This window comes from Monodon monoceros, unplaced genomic scaffold (genome assembly GCF_005190385.1).
Source record: "Monodon monoceros isolate NGI ecotype Baffin Bay Population unplaced genomic scaffold, NGI_Narwhal_1 Super_Scaffold_18, whole genome shotgun sequence".
Taxonomy (NCBI): Eukaryota; Metazoa; Chordata; class Mammalia; order Artiodactyla; family Monodontidae; genus Monodon; species Monodon monoceros.
The window spans coordinates 140509862-140532123 of NW_021703774.1; the positions used below are offsets into that span (position 1 = coordinate 140509862).

Sequence of the window (22262 nt, forward strand, 5' to 3'; positions counted from 1 at the left end):
CTCCTCCATAGCACCACAACCCCCTTACTAAGGATGGGCAGAGCCCCAGGCCTCACACATGGCTACCTTGAGAGCTTGTGCTACAGGTCACCATTTGCAAAGTTTCAATATAGAGCATCATATTACTGAAACAAGAAGCCTGGATTAAAATTTTAAATAGAGAGAAGAGAGAAAAATAAATAATGGAAGGATGGCAGGAAGGCAGGCAGGCAGGCGAAAGGAAGGAAGGAAGGAAGCTGTAAAGAACTAAAAGATCCAGTTTCATTGAAGATAAGGGGGAAAATCTCAATAAATAGTGAATACCTATTCTTATCTAGATGCAATGTGACAGGTGATTACTTATGTAATCTCACAGATTTTTATAAAAACTTTGTTAGGATGGTATTATCATCTGAATTCCAGATTGATTTTTAAATCAATATCAAAATGAATAATCATCTTGCCTAAGCTCACAGAACCAATAGGGAACTGGCTTTCAGTCTCAGGTATATCTATCTGGAAAGTCCATGATCTTATTCTCTTGAGTTAGTGGACTTGGTTCAAATTCTAGCTCTACTACTAACTATTATGTAATTTTAATTTACTTAATCTCAATACCACTTGTCTCATCCATAAATAAGAGGTAATGAATAGTCCCTGTCTCAAAAAGCTCATTATCCTCAAAACAAGTGAGATAATGCATCAGATACCAGCTTGGAGTGAGGTCCAGGCATCTCTAGTACTTAAAAGCTATCCAGGTGATTCTAATACACAAAACACTGAAACTATGAGTGCTTAGCTTAGAATTTGGTGCATAGAAAGTCTCAGAAGTTGTTATTTTTATAGTTGTTGCTGTTACCATTACCTCATGGATACAGTTTCATCTGATGTATTTTGAGTATATAACTTACAAATAGCTAGAAAATATGGAAAGCCAAGATTTCCTGCACTGCTTGCTTCCAAATACCTTTGATTCTCACAACCACATGCTGCCTTACTAAGTAAGCTAGAAAACATTTTTAAAAATGCACAGGTGGAGAATAATAAAAGACTGTTCAGGAATTCTCTTGCAGTCCAGTGGTTAGGATTCTGCACTTTCACTGCCAGGGTCTGGGTTCGATCCCTGGTTGGGAAACTAAGATCCTGCAAGACGTGCAACCAAAGGGAAAAAAAAAAAAAGGCATACTTATTGTCCAGACACTTAAGATTTAAGTCCTAGCTCTACCAGTTAATAGTTCTGGGATCTGGGGGTGGGGGGTAAGCCAGTTAGCCTTTATTAGATTCAATTTCCTCATGTCTAAAATTGTGCTAAAATAAACAACTTTTGTTTATGGATAGAGAAGCTAAATAATATAGCATATTTTAAACACCTGAGAAAATTTCTGGCATGTATTAGGATATGAATGATCAATAAATATTCCACTTTTTAATTTCTTTATTCCAACTTCACATATACACATTATTTCTGTATTAGATTTCCCCCTGCATTTAGCATTACTCTAGATCCTGAAAGTACACCATGGCTTCTGGGTTCACTGGAGATGGATCTGACACCTGGAATCTCAGAAGAAAAAAGGAGGATTAGGCCCTGTGAGGTTCAAAGGCCATTTGCCCCCTTGATATTGATTTTCTTAAAACAGACAGTAGCCAAGACCCTGGCAGAAGTAACTGAACTGACAACAGGCAGGTCCAGGTTATTAATAATGGAATAGTCTTGGACATTCTTGATGACTTAATTTAATGACTGAAAGGAGTTCTGAAACTGAAATGCCTGGAGATGGGGTCAATGGCTAGGTCTCTGAGGAGAAAGGAAAACATGAGTTATTCCTAAGAAGTTATTTCATAGAACAGAGCATTTTATGGTAGTCCCAAATATGAGGCCAGAGGAAATGGTTTTGATTTTCTGTTTTTAAAGGAAAATGAAATTTTAAAGGCTTGAAAATGGCCACTATATTTATATTTATTTTTGCCCTTATTTTGGAAAACAGACTTGGTTAGAGTTATGGCATTTGAACTTTAGTGAGTAACTCAAGGGTAGAGATCTTGGATATCTTAACTTTTTTATCCCTTGGGTTCAAATATCAGTTCTCCGTCTTTTAATTGCATGGCTCAAGACAAGTTAGTTAATATCGCTGAACCTCAGTTTCCACATCTGTAAAATGGAAATGTTAATATTTTTATTATAATTATAAGAGAATATTTAAAAATTTTTAAGTGTATAAAATTTCTGGCACTTGACATTAATACCTCACACAATAAACATTTGTTCAATGAAATAATACATGAATTTTGATGCTTCTGTCTTCCACTGCCTCTGGATAGAAAAGCCAGCCTATGGTTAACCTCTTGCAAGCTTTTCATTTTCTCTGACTATTCAGGCTGCCCTTGCCCTGAACATCATCCTCTCTCCTTTGGACTATTTCAGTGGTCATTTAATGTCTTTTAACCCCAGTTCTCTTTCCTTTCCCAATCTCTCCTCCCCACTTGTGACAAAGCTGTTTATTAAAACAAAGACCTGATCTCTTTTTAATATACTACCCTTCTGGAAGGGTTTTAGTCATCTAAAACATTCCACTCCCCCATTTTAAAGGTGAGAACCAGAGAGGGAAGGAGCTCACCCAAGTGTCTGTGCTACTATAAACTGATACTGAGATTAGGGTTGAGCTCAGTACTCCTGGCCCCTAGCAGAAGATAACAAAGGGGAAGCAGACACATATCCTTTAGTTCTAATCAAAGGGTTGCTGAGCAGTTACAAATTTTTTAGTTTCAATTTTGCACTAAGTTGTTATCTTTAGTTTTGTTGAACTTCAAACGCACTACTGTTACTATAATGATAATATTATTCATTTCCATGGAAATTCTAGGTGAGCCTAGAGAGAGGGCACAATTAATAATGATAACTAAAACTTATATAGCTTTCACTATGCACCAAGCATGGTTCCAAACCCTGTACTTTTATTAAATTATTTAATTCTCATCAGTAATTCTAGGTACCATTACTATCCCAATTTTTCAGATAAGGAAACTGAGGCACAGAAAGATTTAGTAGCTTGGCAAAGTCACGCATTGAGAGTGGTAGAGTGGGATTAAAACTCAGGCTTCCAGGTTCTAGAGTCTGTGTTCTTAACTACTATGTTAAGCTAGCAGATAAGCTAGCAGAAACACTGAATTTCTGTGAACGCCATTTATCCTCACTATGCTGGTAGTTAGTCCATGTGGTTTCCTATAACCCTGCTTATTACTTCCAGTCCTAATTATCAGGAAGTTGCAACTTGAATAGCATAGTCTTCTGATAAACTTTTCCCTCTTTCTTTTTCAGAGAGTCATTTTCAACATTGTTAACTTCAGCAAAACTAAAAGTCTTTATAGAGATGGGATGGCCCCTATGGTGAAATCTACCAGCAGACCAAAATGGTAAGTGACCCACAGAATGGGACCTCCTTCTGACTGGGGAATTTGACCCAGGGCTCAAGTTTATCTGCTGTATGGCTAGGGCTTAGTCTCACTGGCACTAAGAAGAGTTAGATCAGTTTCTGGATGGCCATTATCTGGGCTCTAGCTACCGCTCTTTGAGAATGTTGGAATAGAAAACATGGTCCCATGTTTGGAGTCACTAGCATTCTATTATGCAGGAAGGTACAGTCTGTTATTTGATAAACTCCCTGTCCTCTTTGCCTTTCATCATGATATATCTGGAAGCATAATTAAGTTGATCCCGTTCCTTTCTTTTCTAACCTGGGCATACATATTATACGGTAACCTAGCAGGACATCAGGAGCTACAGTTTAGAAGGTATCCCTTGGTTTGCTTGTTTGTTGTGGTGTTTTGTGTAGATGTTGTGTGGGCTTTTTGGATGTTGAAGCTCTATTTGTCCCATTGCTATAGTGTGGATGAAGACAGTCGTATAGGGTTACTTAACAGCAGTAATGAGGAGGAGGAGGACAGCGGTGTTAATGATAACTCCTGTCACCTACTGAGAGGGCCCACTCTTTGGCAGACGTTTAATATTTGCTGTTACTAGTCTCACAAAATTTTTGCAAGGGACATTTTAAATATCCTTGTATTACAGATGACGCAATTGAGGCTAGGATAGGTTAAGGACTTTCTCATGACCATAGATAGTAAGGGGAGGAGCCTGTGTTATTGTTATTATCCCACACTGACATTCAAACCAATTCATTTCTTCGTCCATTCATTCATGTATTCATGCAACATTGATTGCACCAAAATGAGAGTCTTTAAAGACAGAAACCAAGTGTTATTCATCTGTCACACAGTAGATGTTAAGTGAATGCTTTTGAATTGAACGGAATTCATGATGAGAATTTACATGTAAAGTGCCTGGCACTTGCTTAGTGCTCAATAAATGTCATCTATTATTGATAGTATTATGTAGAATACTATACAAATTCCAGGAATTGTTAATATTATTCTAGCTTAGATACCTGTTCAAATATTAATGACTAGTGAGAAGATCATTTCCAAGTACCTATATTTATAGAAAGCTAGCAATTCATAAATATTGAATTGTGCTTTTATGTAGAAAAGATACTTGGCAATTTTCTATAAATGCTGGGCTGAGAAACTCAGGTTTGTAAAAGTGTAGGCATTTGATGATAATAATGAAAACTCTTTATTAAAAGATAAAAATATCTTCCTGGGCCTGTTTTTTACTTTACTAAATCAAGTTAACTATACTGCTGTTCCTCAGTTTCCTTTTGACATGGGGATCTGAACAAGGGGTAGGCCTTTGCTTTGAGCCTCTGAATTCGGCCTGAGTGGATAATAACAGAGCACTTCTTTCTGTTAATAGGCATATGTGTAGATAGGTGCTTCAAACCTTGTCAACGACGGATATCACTGTTGATCTGCTCACAAGGGCCTTAAAATAACATTGTACTTCTTTCACCAGGCTCTGTGTTGGGATCTTACATAACAGCAATAATCACCATTTGGTTTCCTCAAGTGTTCAGTTCTGGAGTCTTCTCGTTTTGTGTGCTTTTGAAAATCCTTTTGCCTTAATTAGTTCATTTTGTTTTGTTTTGTTTCTCATGGACTACCATTTGGGTCCCCTCTGTCAGGGCTCTTGACAAGCTTTTGAAATATTAATGAGTCCCTGTATTTATATTATAATGCCTTAGAAATAAGTTAGCGTTCTTATCCAATGTTGGCAGGCTCTCAGCAGCCTCTGTTATCCAGTCACTGGACTTCTCTAATCGTCTAAAAAGAGTTTAAAGTTTCAGAACCAAGTCTGGTGTAGTTGAAGCCAATAAGGCACAAGGTACCAGAGTAAATCAAGTTGTTGATATGTCTAATCTCCCCTGTCTTTTGCTGTACCATCCCCTGACTTTGGATGGAAAGCTTTTTACCTTCCTTCACACTCCCTTTTCCTCAAGCAAGACATTTGGATATTTATTTACTTGATAGGACTTTACTGAGCACCTTAATGTGCTATGCACTATAGATATTGGGCATATACAGGATTAATGTGACAGAAACGATCTGTTCCCAAAGAGAACTTTCATTTTAGAATTTTATTAACTGATCTCTGCAGGCCATAATTGTTACCCTTCTTTCTACTGTTTTTTTCTGAAGATCCTTTCTGTACCTTTGGTGCTTTCTGCCTAGGACTTTCTTCCATTCCTTTGTTGATTCCCAGTATGAGAACCTATCTTCCAGTAATCGTCATCCTAAATGTACCCAGGGTAACATAAGAAGTGATGTGACTGTTTAGCTCTCAGATTATTAGATTTTACTGGTCCTTTGGAGTTCCACAATTTAGGATTCTAAACAGTGTCCCGACTCGAGGCTGACAATTGCCATACAGCTCTCTTGTCTTCTCTAGTGTCTTCCTAATTCTAGTTTCCCCAATACCAGGGCAACCACCATAATAAAAGGAGAAGTAGTGGATACTTTTCTTGTCTAGGGGCTTTACCTATTTTAATATTACAAATAGACATTGGAAATATTCTTACCTCATGACAAACATTAAAAGCCCTAAATTTCCTGGATGAAATATATACCAAATTCGGAAAATAAACTTTCTTCACATTTTCAAGGTGAAATAAATATTCGTCTTCACCTGTCATAGAGGGCTGTAACTGATTCCAAGCAAAGATGCCTTCAGAACTTAGCATGGGTCTGGTAATCAATTAGTTGTAGAAAGCAAATAAGCAACTAAAAAGCCATTATGCAAATAAATATATGTCCACTCAAGTCTGTTCTGCCTTGAGGAGATAAAATCAGCATACCTAGCAGGAAAGTGGAGAAACTGAAAGATTCAGAAGTTTTCTGCCTATTTTAGTTCATTCTAATTCTGTTTACGTATTAGACTTATAGGGATTGTTGGTTGTTGGGACTCTGTAGCATGAAGTTTTTTCAACCATAACTGATTAATATTTTTTAATATTGTCAAAGGCTGAAATTTCTATGTGCTAGACACTGTTGGAAACCAGCATTACAAAACAGCCAATATTTGTATCCTCACCTATGCAGAAATTAAACCTAGGATATTTACACAGCTAGTAAGTGGTGGCATTAGCTAGAGACCTCAGGACTCCACCTTTACTGTTCCTCCCATATTCCATGCATGGAAAGGGCAGAGAAGGGGGCACAAAGAAGCAGCGTGTAGCATGCAGCTGTGTGGCCTTTGGTAGATCTGAAATAACTTCTCTGATTGATTTGTCCATTGTAGTAGATTGAGGAGATTGGACTAAATCTAATATGTAGCTTTCATGTAACACATTGTTATGGAGCATCTAACTTTGTGCTAGGTACTGGGGTGATAAATATGAATATGACCTGGATTATATCTTTAAAATTTTTTTTTAGGGGTTTAAATGAAACAGAAACATAAATAGGCACAATGTAAGGAGCATTGTACTAAAGACCACTAGGGAGGTATATAAAATGTGCTGTGGATTAGAGATGAAGAAAATAATACTATTAGGACTTGGGGAGAAAGGGAGAAGCTTCTGAGGCAGGTGGTATTTCAGCTAGATCTTGAGGAAATTGGATAAGAACAAAATTAAGGAAATGGGATTCCAAATGCAAGATATAACTTGATGAGCCATGATACCTCTTTTACGAGCCTCAGTTTCCTCAGTGTAAAAAGTGCATAATAATACTTTCTTACAGAGTTGTTATGTTCAATAAATGTGAAATGGATGTGTAAATACTTTTTAAAGTCTCAAGGATCTTATTAATTCAATAAATTTATTTTCCTCTGTCTCACCCAAGACTGACTGAATGTTATTCCTTCTTTCCTTCCCTTTCTCCTTCCTTCCCTCCCTTCCTTCCTTTATTCCTTTCTTCCTTCCTTAAGCTTGTCCATAAATGCTAAGCAGTTACAATGGACCAGGAATTATGTAAGGTATTGGAGTAAAACAAGAGAAATATGATTACTGTTCTCATAGAGCTCATAGTCTACAGGGCTAGACATTAAATATGTAACTTTTGATAAATGTGATAACTGTTAAAATGGGATAATTCAGCATGCATGGAAACTATTCAGCATGCTATATAGCATTTAAGACTTAGACTGCTTCAAGGATAAGAGACCTTCCTTAGGAATGTTATTTATGCTGAGAGCTACAAGATCAATGAAAGTTACATCATAGTGGGTGGAGGTATGTGTGAAGTGATAGAATGTGTTTGACGGCCAAGAGTTGAAACAGATCATTACACCTTTGATGAACAAAGAAAGGACAATGTGATTGGAGCATGAAATTCTAAGGAGAAAGTCTGGAGAGGTAGGTGTGAGTGAAACTGATGTGAGCCTTGTAAACCGAGATAAAGAGTTGGACTTGATTCTGAGGGCAATGTAAATCAATTGAAGGGATTAACCAAGAGCAGGACATTATTGGCATTTTATAAAGATTAGTCCTGTTTCTGAATAGAGAATATCTTGGAGAGGAAGACAGTTGTTTAGAGATTTTTTGCAATACCTTAAGCCAATGATGGATTAGAAGGGTAACAGTAGTGATGAAAACAAGTGGATGGATTTGAGGGTTAACAGAGGTTGAATAAACTTGTCTGTGATTGACAGGCTGTGGTGGGTAAAATAAAGTGGGGGTGGGGGGGTGTCCTGCATGACTCCCAAGTTTTCTGGAATAGGCAACGGAAGGGATGGTGGTGTCATTTACTGAAGATAGGGGCCATGGGACAAGAGACAATTTTGGCAGATTTGGTTGGATAGGGGATATGATGAGCTTAGCCTTGGAATCATTTAGCTAGAAGTGCCTGGGAGATATCTAAGCAGAGATGTCAAGTAGGCAATAGGGTATACTGATAAGCAACTCAAGACATGAATATGGAGGTGCAGATTTAGAAGTCATAGGCCTGTAGATGATAACCAGAACACTGGGAACAGATGTGATCCCCCAGGGAGGTCATATGTAGTGAAAAGAGACGATTAGGACAGGGCTCTGAGAAATCCTCATTTAAAGGTCAGGAAGAGGATGAGAAGCACAAAAGAAGATGAGAGGGCCCGGCCAGAGAGTAGGAAAAAAACCAAGAAACTGTGGTGTCATGAAACCGAGGAGACAACAAGGAGTGGCTAACACTGCCAACTGCTACTGAGGGGTCAAAGATAATTAAGGTTTTAAATGCTCAATGTCTGTAGTGACATGGAGGTTGTTAGAGGCTTTGGTGAGTGTACTTTTAGTGATGTGGTGAGAGTTCAAGCCAGACTGTGTGAGTTGGGGGATAGAGAAAGTGTGAAGAAATGGAGACCATAATTATGGACAGTTCTTTCAAAAGTTTGGCTACAAAAATGGAGGAAAGAGATACAAGCCCATGAGATAGACAGCAAGTAAACAAACGGTTAAAATATTCTTTCGAATTAAATGCAGTGATAGAGTTATGTACAAATAAGCAATAGATCTATATTCTCTATTCTTAACATAATGATAATCTTTAGCCTTATTCTTGTCAAAAAATGTCTAAAATTTTGAAATTAATTTTTTTTCCTGAAATAATGGTGCTTTACTCTATTGTTACAAAATAATATTTTTGAAAAATTATAAATTCATGAATTAATAATTTGTAAAACAAATAAGTCATATACTTAAAATTAAATTACATCCCCTTGCCCACCCCCCATATACCTATCCTCTTTCCCTGCTTTACTTTTCTATGTAGCACTTATTTCCACCTAACAAATTAAAATGCATTATTTATTTTATTAGTGACCTCTCCCTCTATTAGAAAGTAAACACCATGAGAATAGCAATTTTTGTCATTTAAAAAATTCACTTCTGGGCCTTCCCTCGTGGTCCAGTGGTTAAGATTCCATGCTCCCAATGCAGGGGGCCTGGATTTGATCCCTAGTCAGGGAACTAGATCCCATATACTGCATCTAAGAGCCTGTATGCCGCAACTAAAGATCCCACACTCGGCAACTAAAGATCTGACATGCCACAGCTAAGACCCTGCACAGCCAAATAAATAAATAAATATAAAAAAAAACTTTAAAAAATTCACTTCTGTATCCCTAGCATCTAGAACTGTGCCTGACATATAGTAGGTACTCAATAAATGTTTGTTAAATAAATGAATTAATCCATTATCCCTGCACTAAACCTAACAATTACTTTTAATATTACATTTTCCTTTTTAGTTTATTTCCATAGAAACAATCAAATATATATACCCATTTGTATTCTGTCCTTTTCATTTAACATTATATCGAAGCAGTTTCTCATGTTTGATCCTAATGTTTATTATACCATAGTTGGAGAATGTTTTACCATTTTCAATATCACAAATTACTGTGTCATATTCCTATTGCTGGTCATTTAGACTGCCTATATATTGTTTTTCTAAAGTAGATACTATTATATAGATTTACATTTATTAAATTATTTTTTAGAATCAGTTCCTAAGAGAGAGATTGCAGAGTTAATGATTATAAGCTCCTGATATGCGTGCTCTCAGAATATGTTATATTCATATTGGTCTTTCACATATTCAATATTCATATTCATATTCAATATGAATATGTTATTATCATATTGGTCTTTCACTCTATCAGTTTTACTGCAATCTGGACAGCATTAAGAATTGACATTGAAAAAAATGATTAATTTAGGAGATGTAATATGGTCCTTGTAGTTGTTTTGTTCTCATTTAAGTTTTATATTTTAAGTCTATTAGCGTTAATGCAATGCCATAAAATCGAGTTTCCAAAAATAAATACATATCCATTAAAAAGAAAAGGCAAGACATTACAGACATCTGGTTCTGGGACAAGATGGAATAGATGCATATCTCCCTATTTCTTTCACTAAGTACAGCTAAAAACCATACACATTACTTATGGGAAAAACAGAGATGACTCTGAAAGGTGAAGAGATGAGGGAAGAATGGCAAGGTTTCTCAGGACCTGACAAATGATATAGTGGTGAGAACCTTGGGTTTTATTGTTGCCTCATAAATGCCAGAATGGTTGCTCAAGAAAGCAGCAACCTGGAAATGCCCACAGGCACAGAGAAAAGCCAAGCCTTCCCAAAAGCCTGTTCTGGCTAAGCAAAGGACAGGAAAGGGCAGCCTACTAAGACAGAAAACTTTGAGACAATAATTGCCTACTCTAGCCAAACACTGTGGAAAAAACCTGTAGACCCATCTTCTTCCTTAACAACAAAGGTTGAGTGGGGAGCCTAGGCTTCCATTTTTGCTCCAAACCCCCAACCAGTTCATATCAGAGAAAAGTACAGAACTTGGACTGTTATTCCAGCTGGTCAGTAATGAATCCCTTTCACCTATGATGTCAGACCACATGAGGAATATGGATTTCCACCACCCACTTGTGGATGAGATCAATAGCAGAGTGCAGGGGAACAGAGACAGAATAAATGAATGTGAGGATGGAACAATACAGAAAAAAATAGACCAAGAAAAATGAACAGAGCCTCAGAGACCTAATATTCATGTCATTAGAATCAAAAGAAGAGAAGAGAGTGGGACTGAAAAAGTGTTTTAAGTGGAGGAAATCTTCTCAGATTTGAAAAGAATACTTAAACCTACAGATTCAAGAGACTGAGTGAACCCTAAACAGGAAAAACTGAGGGAAATCTATGCCAAGAAACATCATAATCAAACTTCTGAAAACTAAGCACAAAGAAAGAATCTTGAAAGTGTTGAATAATAAGAGGAAATATGCCAGAGGGAAGTGACATAATGTTTGTCAAATGCTGAGAGAAAAGAATTGTCAACCCTGAATTCTATATCTAGCAAAAATGTCTTTCAAGCATGAAGGGGAAATCAAGACATTCTAGATGAAAGAAAAACTAAGAATATTTGTCACCAGTAAACCTACTCTAAAAGAATGGGTAAAAGAAGTTCTTGAAACAGAAAAGAAATAATAAAGAAGGATTCTTGGACTATCCAAAAGGAAGAAACAGAAAGAGTGAAAATATGGGTAGATACAACAAAATTTCCTTTTTCTCTGTGTTCTCTAAATTATGTTTGATGTCAAAGCAAAAATTATAACATTGTCCAATGTTTTCAATGTATGTGGAGGAAATACTGAACACAATTATATTATATGTGGAGATGTAAAAGGACTTAAAAGGAGGAAGTGTTTCTACACTTTTCACTCAAATTGGTAAGTGTCAACACCAGTAGATTATGATGTTATGTATTCATATTATAATAGGATGATGAAGGAGGTGGGGTGGATGTAACATAAAGGGGTAGCATCTGGGAGATCTTTGTTGTGGTAACATAATTCTGTATCTTGATTGTGTTGATGATTACATGTGATAAAATGGTATAGAACTATACACACACATTGTAGCAATGTAAATTTCCTGATTTGATGCTGTACTATAATTATGAAAGATGTAGCATTTGAGAGAAACGAAGTGAAGGGTATACAAGATCTCTCTGCACTAGTTTCACAAATCCATTAGAATCTATAATTACCACAAAACAAAAAGGTAAATCCATATTACTTAACTCTATTCCCCCCACACAAAAAAAAGCTCCCAAAGCATAAGAATAGTTTGAAGAATGTAAAAAAGTACAGAAGGATCTAAGGTTTCCAAGGGATTGAAAGAGGGGTGGGAGAAAACATGGGGAGGGGCCTTTTGAAGCCAGAGATGTAACAAAGGAAAAACTCTAAAAAATTTAGTCTAGAATAGATCATGTAACCCAAGGAACTGTGGAAGTAGAAGTAGGGTAGTGGGGTGAGAGTAACATGGACTTGAGTCTATATTCCACCTCTGGGGAGGGGGTGAGGACAAGATGGCAGAATAGAAGGACCTGAGTTCACCTCCTCTCACAAATATACCAAAATCACAACTAACTGCTGAACATCCATTGACAGAAAAGGACTGGAACCTACCATAAAAGATATTCTACTTCCAAAGACAAAGAAGAAGCCACAGCAAGATGGTAGGAGGGGCACATTTGCAATACAATCAAATCCCACACCCACCAGTTGGGTGACCCACAAACTGGAAAATAATTATGTCACAAATATTCTCCTACAGGAGTGAGAGTTGTTTTTTTTGTTTTTTATTTTATTTTTTTATTTAAAATATTTTTTTTGGCCACGCTGCATGGCATGTGGGATCTTAGTTCCCCAACCAGGGATTGAACCTGCGTCCCGTGCATTGGAAGCATGTAGTTTTAACCACTTGACCACCACTGGAAATCCCAGGGTGAGAGTTTTGAGTCACATGCCTGTCCCCAGTCTTGAGTCTGGCATCAGGAGGAGGAGCCCCCAAAGCATTTGGCTTTGAAGGCCAGCACAGCTTGATTGCAGGAACACCATAGGACTGGGGGAGGCAGAAATACCACTCTTGGAGGATGCACACAAGGTCTCATGCACACCTGGACCCAGGGGAGAAAACAATGACTTCATAGGAGCCTGGGCCAGACCTGCTTGCTGGTCTTGGAGAGTCTCCTGGGGAGGCAGGGGGTGGCTGTGGCTCACTGTGGGGATGACACTGGTGCCAAAGGTACTGGGGAGTATTCACTGGTGTGAGCTGTCCTGGAGGCCGCCATTTTGATGCCAAGACTTGGCCCCACCCAACAGACCTTAGGCTCCAGTGCTGGGATGCCACAGGCCAAATAACCAACAAGGCAGGAACACAGCCACACCCATCAGCAGACAGGCTGCTTAAAGTCTTCCTGAGACCATAGCCACCTCTAAACACACCCCTTGACACAGCCCTGTCCACCAGAGGGACAACACCAACTCCACCCACCAGTGAGCAGGCATCAGTCCCTCCCACCAGGAAGGCTGCACAAGTCTCTTGGACCAGCCTCACCCACCAGGGGTCAGACACCAGAAGTAAGAAGGACTACAGTCTTGTAGCCTGTGGTACTGCAAACACAGAAAGTTAGACAAAATGAGACAGCAGAGGAACATGTTCCAGATGAAGGGACAAGATAAAACCCCAGAAGAACAAAGTAAAATGGAGGTAGGCAATCTACCTGAAAAAGAATTCAGAGTAACGATAGTAAAGATGATTCAAGATCTCAGAAAAAGAATGGAGGCACAGACCAAGAAGAGCAAGAAATATTTAACAAAGAGCTAGAGGATTTAAAGAACAAACAAACAGAGTTGGACAATATAATAACTGAAATGAAAAATACAGTAGAAGGAATCGATAACAGAATAAATGAGGCAGAAGAATAGATAAATGAGCTGGAAAACAAAATGGTGGAAATCACTACCACAGAACAGAATAAAGAAAAAAGTATGAAAAGAAATGAGGACAATTTAAGAGACCTCTGGGACAATATTAAATGCACCAACATTCACATTAGAGGGGTCCCAGAAGGAGAAGAGAGAGAGAAATGGCCTGAGAAAATATTTGAAGAGATAATAGCTGAAAACTTCCCTAACATGGGAAAGGAAACAGTCATCCAAGTTCAGGAAGTGCAAAGAGTCCCATACAGGATAAACCCAAGGAGGAACATGCTGAGACACATATTAATCAAATTGACCACAGTTAAAGACAAAGAGAAATAGTAAAAGTAACAAGTGAAAAGCAACAAATAACATACAAGGAAATCCCCCATAAGGTTATCAGCTGACTTTTCAGCAGAAACTCTGCAGGCCAGAAGGGAGTGACACAAAATATTTAAAGTGATGAAAAGGGAAAACCTACAACCAAGAATATTCTACCCAGCAAGGCTCTCATTGAGGTCTGACAGAGAAATCAAAAGCTTTACAGACAAGCAAAAGCTAAGAAAATTCAGCACTACCAAACCAGCTTTACAACATTGCTAAAGGAACTTCTCTAGGTGGAAAAGAAAAGGCCATGACTAGAAATACGAAAATTTGAATGGGAAAGCTCAGCAGTAAAGGCAAACATACAGTAAAGGTAGGAAATCATCCACACACAAACATGATATCAAAATCAGCAATCATGAGAAGAGGAGAGTACAAATGCCAGATATTGGAAATGCATTTGAAATTAAGAGACCAGCAACTTAAAACAATCTTGTATATATAGACACTGCTATATCAAAGCCTTGTAGTAACCACAAACCAAAAATCTACAAGAGATATACACACAAAGACAAAGGAATCCAAACACAATGTAAAGATAGTCATCAAGGGACTTCCCTGGTGGTCCAGTGGCTAAGACTCCATGCTCCCAATGCAGGGGGCCTGGGTTCAATCCCTGGTCAGGGAACTAGATCCCACATGCCACAACTAAGAGTATGCATGCCGCAACTAAAGATCCCTTGTGCCACAAGGAAGATCCTTCATGCCACAACTAAGACCCAGCACAGCCAAATAAATAAATATTAAAAAAAAAAGAGGTAGTCATTAAATCACAAGAGAAGAGAACAAAAGAGGAAGGGAAGAAAAAAGACCTACAAAAACAAACCCAAAATAATTAACAAAATGGCAATAAGAATATACATATTGGTAATTACGTTAAATGTAAGTGGATTAAATGCTCCAACCAAAAGACATAGACTGGCTAAATGCATATAAAAACAACAGCCATGTATGTGCTATCTACAAGATGCCCACTTCATATCTAGGGACACATACAGACTGAAAGTAAGGGGATGGAAATAGGTATTCCATGCAAATGGAAATCAAAAGAAAGCTGGAGTAGTAATACTCATATCAGACAAAATAGACTTTAAAATATATTCCATCTCTGGGTCTACCACAAGCTCATGGAATGAATCATGAGTAAATCATACAACCTCTCTGTGCCACCATTTCCTCACACAGGACCCAGCAAGGTTGTCCACTCTGGATGATCTTCACATTGTGTTTACTGGAGAGTTCTTAACCAGGAAAGGGTAGAACCCAGCCAGGATGCAGGACATTCTTTCTTATTTCCACCAGAGAAGATGTGCTTTTGTCCTCTTCCCTTATCAGTGATTGAGTTGAATTTTGTTTTAAAAACGATATATGCTGATATCCCTCTCCCCTCTTTATAAAAGAGAGATTATTATCTACAGTCTTTCAGATGGGAAATAGAAACCAGAAGAAGACAGATGACTTGCTCCAAATCATACAGCAAGTAAATGCCAACAGAGCCTGGAGCCCACATGGGACTGAATTATAGGCCTATCACTTTCCTCACTGCTGCCACATTACCTTCAAATGAAGCTTGAAAACTTGGAGCCTGGTGACAACTTCTACCATCGTCTAACCACTTAGTTTTATATAGTGCATCCTACCAACTGGAACTATCCAACAATGGAGGGCTGTCAGCATGTGGTGAGTTCTAGAGCTGCTTCAGCTGAAGGAGGATGGCTCCCTGTCAGGGAGAAGTGGAGGGGATTCGTGCTCCGGGAGGGAGAGTGGACCTATCAGTATCAGTGTTCCCAATTAAATTATAGGGCATGCTGGCAAAGTATTATAGTTAGTGGTATTGTTTTGACCTCAAAACTCAAATGGAAAGAAGCACAGAAGGGAAGAGGGAAGGAAAGAATCCATGCTACAATCCCAGTCATGGGACCATGAGACAAATGAGGAAATGAGTGAGAGGTGAAGGGAATTTGCTGATTAATGAACCAGAAGGTGGTGACTTCCAAGATCCCCTTAAACTCAAACTATGGCCTAAGTTACTAGGATTTTAGGCTCTTTGTATGGAATTCAAGATTAATGCACATCATTCTGTCATAAGCAGCTTTCAGACATTGTGCTTGGTTCTGTGATCCTCTCAGAACTTTGGAAAGGGTATCTATCACTTTCCCAATCTTAACCAATGAGGATACTGGGGCTCAGAGTGATTAAGTAACTTGCTCTAATAGTTTAGGAAAGCTAGTAAGTGGCAGAGCTGGGACGTGAATACCAAGTCAATAATTTAAATCTTAGTCATTTTCCCTATTCTAATATAGTAGTGGTTAAGAGCTTAGTTATGGTTTGAAGCGGAGAGATCTGAAGTTGAACCTGGCTCTGTTGTGTCTGTCATGAGGACTTGCTCAAGATCATACAGCAAGTAAGTGCAGTACAGAGCCTGGCATCCATGTGGGACTGACTAGCAGACCCATAATTTTCCTCAACCTGCCCCACTGCCTCCCTTAGCTTTTTCTCCAAGAAAAGGGGCTGACATGTAATAGCTTGGTGTACGAAAAAAAGCACTGGCTCTGCCGTCAAACAGTTGAAACTGAACTCAAATCTCAGATCTTGCCTTTGGGCAAAACCAATAATATTTACCATTTATTTACTTCAAATAATACAGATGGTGTGCTTAATATCCTGCCCAACATCCCAGAAGGAAGGAGTCTTAGGGATTACCTAGCCAAAAGCCCACATTTTGCAGACGAAGAAACTAAGGGCCAGAGAAGTATTTGTCTAAAGACTCCAACTACTCTGTAAGAATTAGATTTAAACCCAGTACCTCTAACTCTTTGGGCACAATATGAAACAGTCTGCCCAACAATTTATTGTTACAAAATGATTTTGCATCATGGTATTGTCATGATAGCTCCAGGAGGCAGGAAAGTCAGAGGTTATCACCTCCGGGTTGAGGAAACCCAGGCTCAGAAAAGGGTGTCATAACTACTCAGGGGCAGAGAGCAAAGCCTCAGCCCCAGATCTGTGTGACCCTTAGCCATGCTGTTTCCATTACCTACTCCTGACTGGTAGGGTGACCAACCAAACTGGTTTGCCTAGAAGTATGGGGTTTCCTGGGATGTAGGAATTTAAACTTTAGTTTTAAATTGAGAATTTCCTGGGAAAACCAAGACAAACTGGTCATCCAACTCCTGAGGGAGAGGCAGAAATGAAGACTCAGGGAGGTAACTCTAAAGACAGAACAGAAGAAAGACCCTGTGTTAATATTAGGAAGATAAAACCAAAGACCACAAAATAATACTGGCATAGTCCACTAATACTCTAATCAGTGTCATCACTAATATTAACGTTATTACCAGTTACCCTTGAACATTTTCCTATTAAATAATAGTACCAAGAGCTATGTTTGCATTTAGGTTAGGTTTCAAAGTGCTCCCTTCCACTGTAGGTTAGGGATCACTAAGAAAGCCTTAACATTTCCATGAAAACTTACAATGGCATTATGTTAAAATGTCCATGTAGTTTAATGTTTTAAGAATTGAAATATGTAGTAGAAAGAAATCAAGAATAGGAATCTAAAAATCTGAGTCCTAGTCCTGGCAATACTGTTCTGAGATTTAAACAATCAAAAAAGATCCATATTATGGAAAAATCTTTGTATAAAACGGTATTCATTATACGGTAGTTGATAATGACAGAAACTCAAACTAACCTAAATGTCCAAAACTAGGAACATTATTAAGTAAATTATAATGTGTCAACTTGATGCAGTATTATGTAGGCATTAAAAAATAGTTTCCAAGCATCAGTAATAACATGGGAAAATGCTGATCTTATATAAAGTAAAAAAGTAGGGTATAATACTATACGTAATTGTTGTAATAATATGAAACCTATGTATGTATATATACAGTACATTAAATACACACATATATAATACTGTTAACTGGTATCTATAGATGGTAGGATTGTGGTAGAATTTTATTTCTTTAGAGTTTTTTATATTTTTAGATATTCTACAATTTTGCATTCTTGAAAAATCAAAGTAATATTTATTAAAAATAAAATAATAGTTTGTTAAATGATGTTAGAAATTGACTTACACTTGGGTTGAGTCATATCACTTTCCCGGGACTAAGTTTCCTCATCTTAGTAAAATGGATATGACGTACCCTATCCTTCTGACCTCCCAGGGTAGTATTTATATCAGTAAAGACAATGGGAGTGAGAGAGTAAGAGGCGTTTGGAAATACAGGCCATGACCAAGAGTCAGATTCTTATTAAGAGATGAGACAGGTGGACATGTAACCCTACCAAGTCACCTGTGGCAGTGGTGTGCTAGAGCTGCTCCTGTCAGCTTGCAGAAGCTGATTATTAAGTTTTCAGCAATTTTGTGAGCTGCTTTTAAAACCATTGGTAGTTTTAGTTTGAAATTATCACATATTTATATCATCAAAATTGAATCAGGCCATTAAGGTGACACCAGCACCTCTTGAGTGCTGTGAGAGGCTGAAGAAATGAATGGAAATGTAGATTCTTGTATATTCACAGGACTGTGTCTCATTTAGGTCTCCAAAAGGAAACAGACAGCACACCCAAGTTATGATAATTTGAGGGAGGTTTATTTATAAAGGCCTGTTGTATTAAGGATAGGTGGTGTAGAACCACAAAGGATAGTGCAAGAACCTGGGGCTAGAAACATCAGAATTGTTACAGGAGGGAGAGGTTATTGTAACCTAGAAAGAAAGAGTTGTATAGAGTGGGCTGCTTTGAAGGCAGTAGTGACCTTCTATCAGGAAAAATAGCCAACCTTAGATGACATTATGGGAAGGGATCCAGAGAAATAAATACCTCTTCTCCTTCTTGACTCTGATTTCTTGCTAGATGTCCCCATTGGAGGACCTAAACAGAAGCCAGAATCACAGAATGCAGTTGATGTAATCCATAGAGGTCAGCCATCTCAGGCAGAGAAAAGGGTAAATAAGGATGAAGAGTGTTACAGAGGGGCAAATGGAATGTAGGCAGCACAGTTTAGTTTCAGTTTCAGTTTCCAGCTGACACTGACTTGAGTCCTTGTTTTCTTATGAAAAGATATATAATAATACCCTACTTTTCAGGATGGTTTTGAAGATTTAATAGAACACGTGAATCACCTTACCGGAAGCACCTGATGTACAGTAACGTGTCCAGAAATAGTGGCAATTATTATTGTACTATATTACTTCATATCATTGAGCTTTATTTCTCTTATCAATGAAATAGATAAAATACTACTTGCTGCCCAATGGTTATTATAATTATAAACATTAACCTTAGGATGTAAAAACACTCTGTAAGATATGATGCTTCAAATAATATTAAATATAAGATGGACCCTATACTCTTTATCAGAACTGAAAACTCAGCTTTCTGTTTCTAGATCCATCACCCCTTTCTCTACCTATAGAAATCCTACCCAAGTGTTCTTTTTTTTTTTTTAACATCTTTATTGGGGTATGATTGCTTTACAATGGTGTGTTAGTTTCTGCTTTATAACAAAGTGAATCAGTTATACATATACATATGTTCCCATATCTCTTCCCTCTTGCGTCTCCCTCCCTCCCACCCTCCCTATCCCACCCCTCCAGGCGGTCACAAAGCACCTGAGCTGATATCCCTGTGCTATGCGGCTGCTTCCCACTAGCTATCTACCTTACGTTTGGTAGTGTATATATGTCCATGCCTCTCTCTCACTTTGTCATAGCTCACCCTTCCCCCTCCCCATATCCTCAAGTGCGTTCTCCAGTAGGTCTGTGTCTTTATTCCTGTCTTCCCCCTAGGTTCTTCATGACATTTTTTTTTCTTAAATTCCATATATATGTGTTAGCAAACGGTATTTGTCTTTCTCTTTCTGACTTACTTCACTCTGTATGACAGACTCTAGGTCCATCCACCTCATTACAAATAGCTCAATTTTGTTTCTTTTTATGGCTGAGTAATATTCCATTGTATATATGTGCCACATCTTCTCTTTTATACCTCAGACTTGCAAATCCTCTTCCTATGCCTGGAATCCTCTTCCTTCTCCTCCTCTTCCTGGTTAACTTCTGTATATGCATCAGGCTGCAACTTAGATGCCGTTTCTTTGGGGAAAGCATCATCACTGGAATCACTAAGATGAGATCAAGCACTCATGTATTCACAAAGCTTCCTCCTATCATATACTGTATCCTATATTCCTATGGATTTAACTTCCTTCCCCTATAAACTTCTTAAGGGCATAACAAATTTATTTGTCGTGTCACAGGGTCTATATATATTAGGGTGTGCTAACTATTGTGTTAGATTGAAATGTCTAATAGATCAAGCAAGTATAATTTTTTTATAATTTATAATATAAATTTTTTTCATCATGGATAAACGGACAGGGTATCTCTTGACTATATAGCCATTCAGGGACCCAGGGTGACTGTTATCTTCAATGCATTAGCTTCCAGGGTTACCTGAGCATCATCTCCATTCCAGCCAGCTAGATAGGAAAAGAGGTAGGAAGATCCCACGTGGGAGCTTTTCATTAGCAGTCCAGAAAGTGGCTCATAGTACTTTCAGTCAAATTCCATAGGCTAAAATGTAGTTTAACGGCCATAACTAACTCTAAAGAAAGTTGTGAGTTGATGTCTAGCTGTGTGTGCAGGAAGAAGTGGAAAGCAAGGATTGCCCTCAATAGCTGGTGGAGTTGGCTCCACTCCCACATATAGGTACTTAAATACTTATTAAATGATTACATGCATTTCTTCTTAACAGCTCATATCACACAAGTAAAGACTTTCCTGATTCTACCAAGAAAATATTTGTGTTTGCATCACTTTTGTGGCACTTAACCTTCCTCTACCTGAATTACAGTTATTTGTACACATATCTTACCTTCCACCAAAAATTACAAATTCCTTGAGGACAGCATCCAGCACGTGAAGCAATGAGGTCTAGTGGGAAAAGCATTAGCTTAGGAATCATACAGCCTCAACTTAAGTCCTAGTTCTGCCAGGTATTATTTGTGGGATCTGGGTAATTTCCTTGGCCCTCTGAGCCTTAGTTGCTGTTAATGATATTCATGGCCTCGCTTATTTCTTTGGGCCTCTACTAATCTTTTTGGTTGTGAATCAACACCTTGAGTTTCCTTTCAGTTTACGTTAACTGATAAACATAACAATCAGATCAGATTGGGTTTATCTGGGGCATGTGTTTACCTTTTAGGGTAATTAAGTGATTGGACCAGGAACAGAGACCAGAGATTTATAAGGACCATTTGTTTTCCCTGTGATTAATGAAGTCAAAATATGAGCTGACACTTAACTGCTGCTCAACTGAATCTGAGCGTTCAAATTCATGATAACAAAAGAAATAGCGATATGCCTGAAGATTTGTTCTTAGGATGTTCATGGCAGTATTGTAATTGGGAAAAATTATAAATTATCTAAGTACTCATTAGCAGAGATTGGTTAAACATAGTTGATATATCATAGTATGAAGTCATTAAAAATCATGTTGTAAAAGAATGTTTAAAACAAAGCTAATATGTATACATATAAATGACTTAAACAAAAATATTCCTAATGGTTTATCTGGGTATTTTGGATATTTTCTTTCTTTTTTGGAGTTGCTTTCCTGTTATATTTCAAATGTTTAAAAATGATTATCATTGACTTAAAATTTATTTGTAATTAACAAAACAAAAATTATTGTAATTGTGCCCTCTGACTTCCTGTAGTCATTTTATGCAGATCATATTCTTCATGAGACCAGGATTGTTCAGGTTATCACTGTTGGGCAGGTCTTATTTAGGATTTATATTCTTGTGCCAGCTAGGTCTGGGTTTGATCATATGTGTCTCTCTTATTTTAATAACAGCTTTATTAAGTTATAATTCACATATCATATGGTTCACTTATTTAAATTTCACTTATTTAAAAATTCAGTGGTTTTTAGTATATTTAGAGTTATACAACCATTACTATGATCAATTTTAGAGCATTTTCATAATTGTTAAATAAAGTAAAAGTAAAAACCCGTACGCATTAGTAGGCACTCTGCTTTCCCCAATCCCCAGCCTTAGGAATCCACTAATCTATTTACATTCCATCTCTATAGGATTACCTGTTCTGAACATTTCATATAAATGCAATCATATAATATGTGGTATTTGTGATTGGCTTCTTTCATTCATCATAATGTTTTCAAGATTCATCTATATTGTAGTACGTGTCAGTATTTAATTTTTTTATAGCCTAATAATATT

The 22262-nt window shown here is 37.7% G+C and overlaps 1 protein-coding gene across 1 annotated transcript in view; it reads left to right on the forward strand.

The window, feature by feature from the left end:
* Positions 1-22262, forward strand: part of AGBL4 (ATP/GTP binding protein like 4) — a 1273876-nt gene that overhangs the window by 524009 nt on the left and 727605 nt on the right. Inside the window, exon 4 of the mRNA XM_029227007.1 lies at positions 3299-3393. Within this exon, the coding sequence (XP_029082840.1) occupies positions 3299-3393 (95 nt within the window). The remainder of the gene's footprint in view (positions 1-3298; positions 3394-22262) is intronic.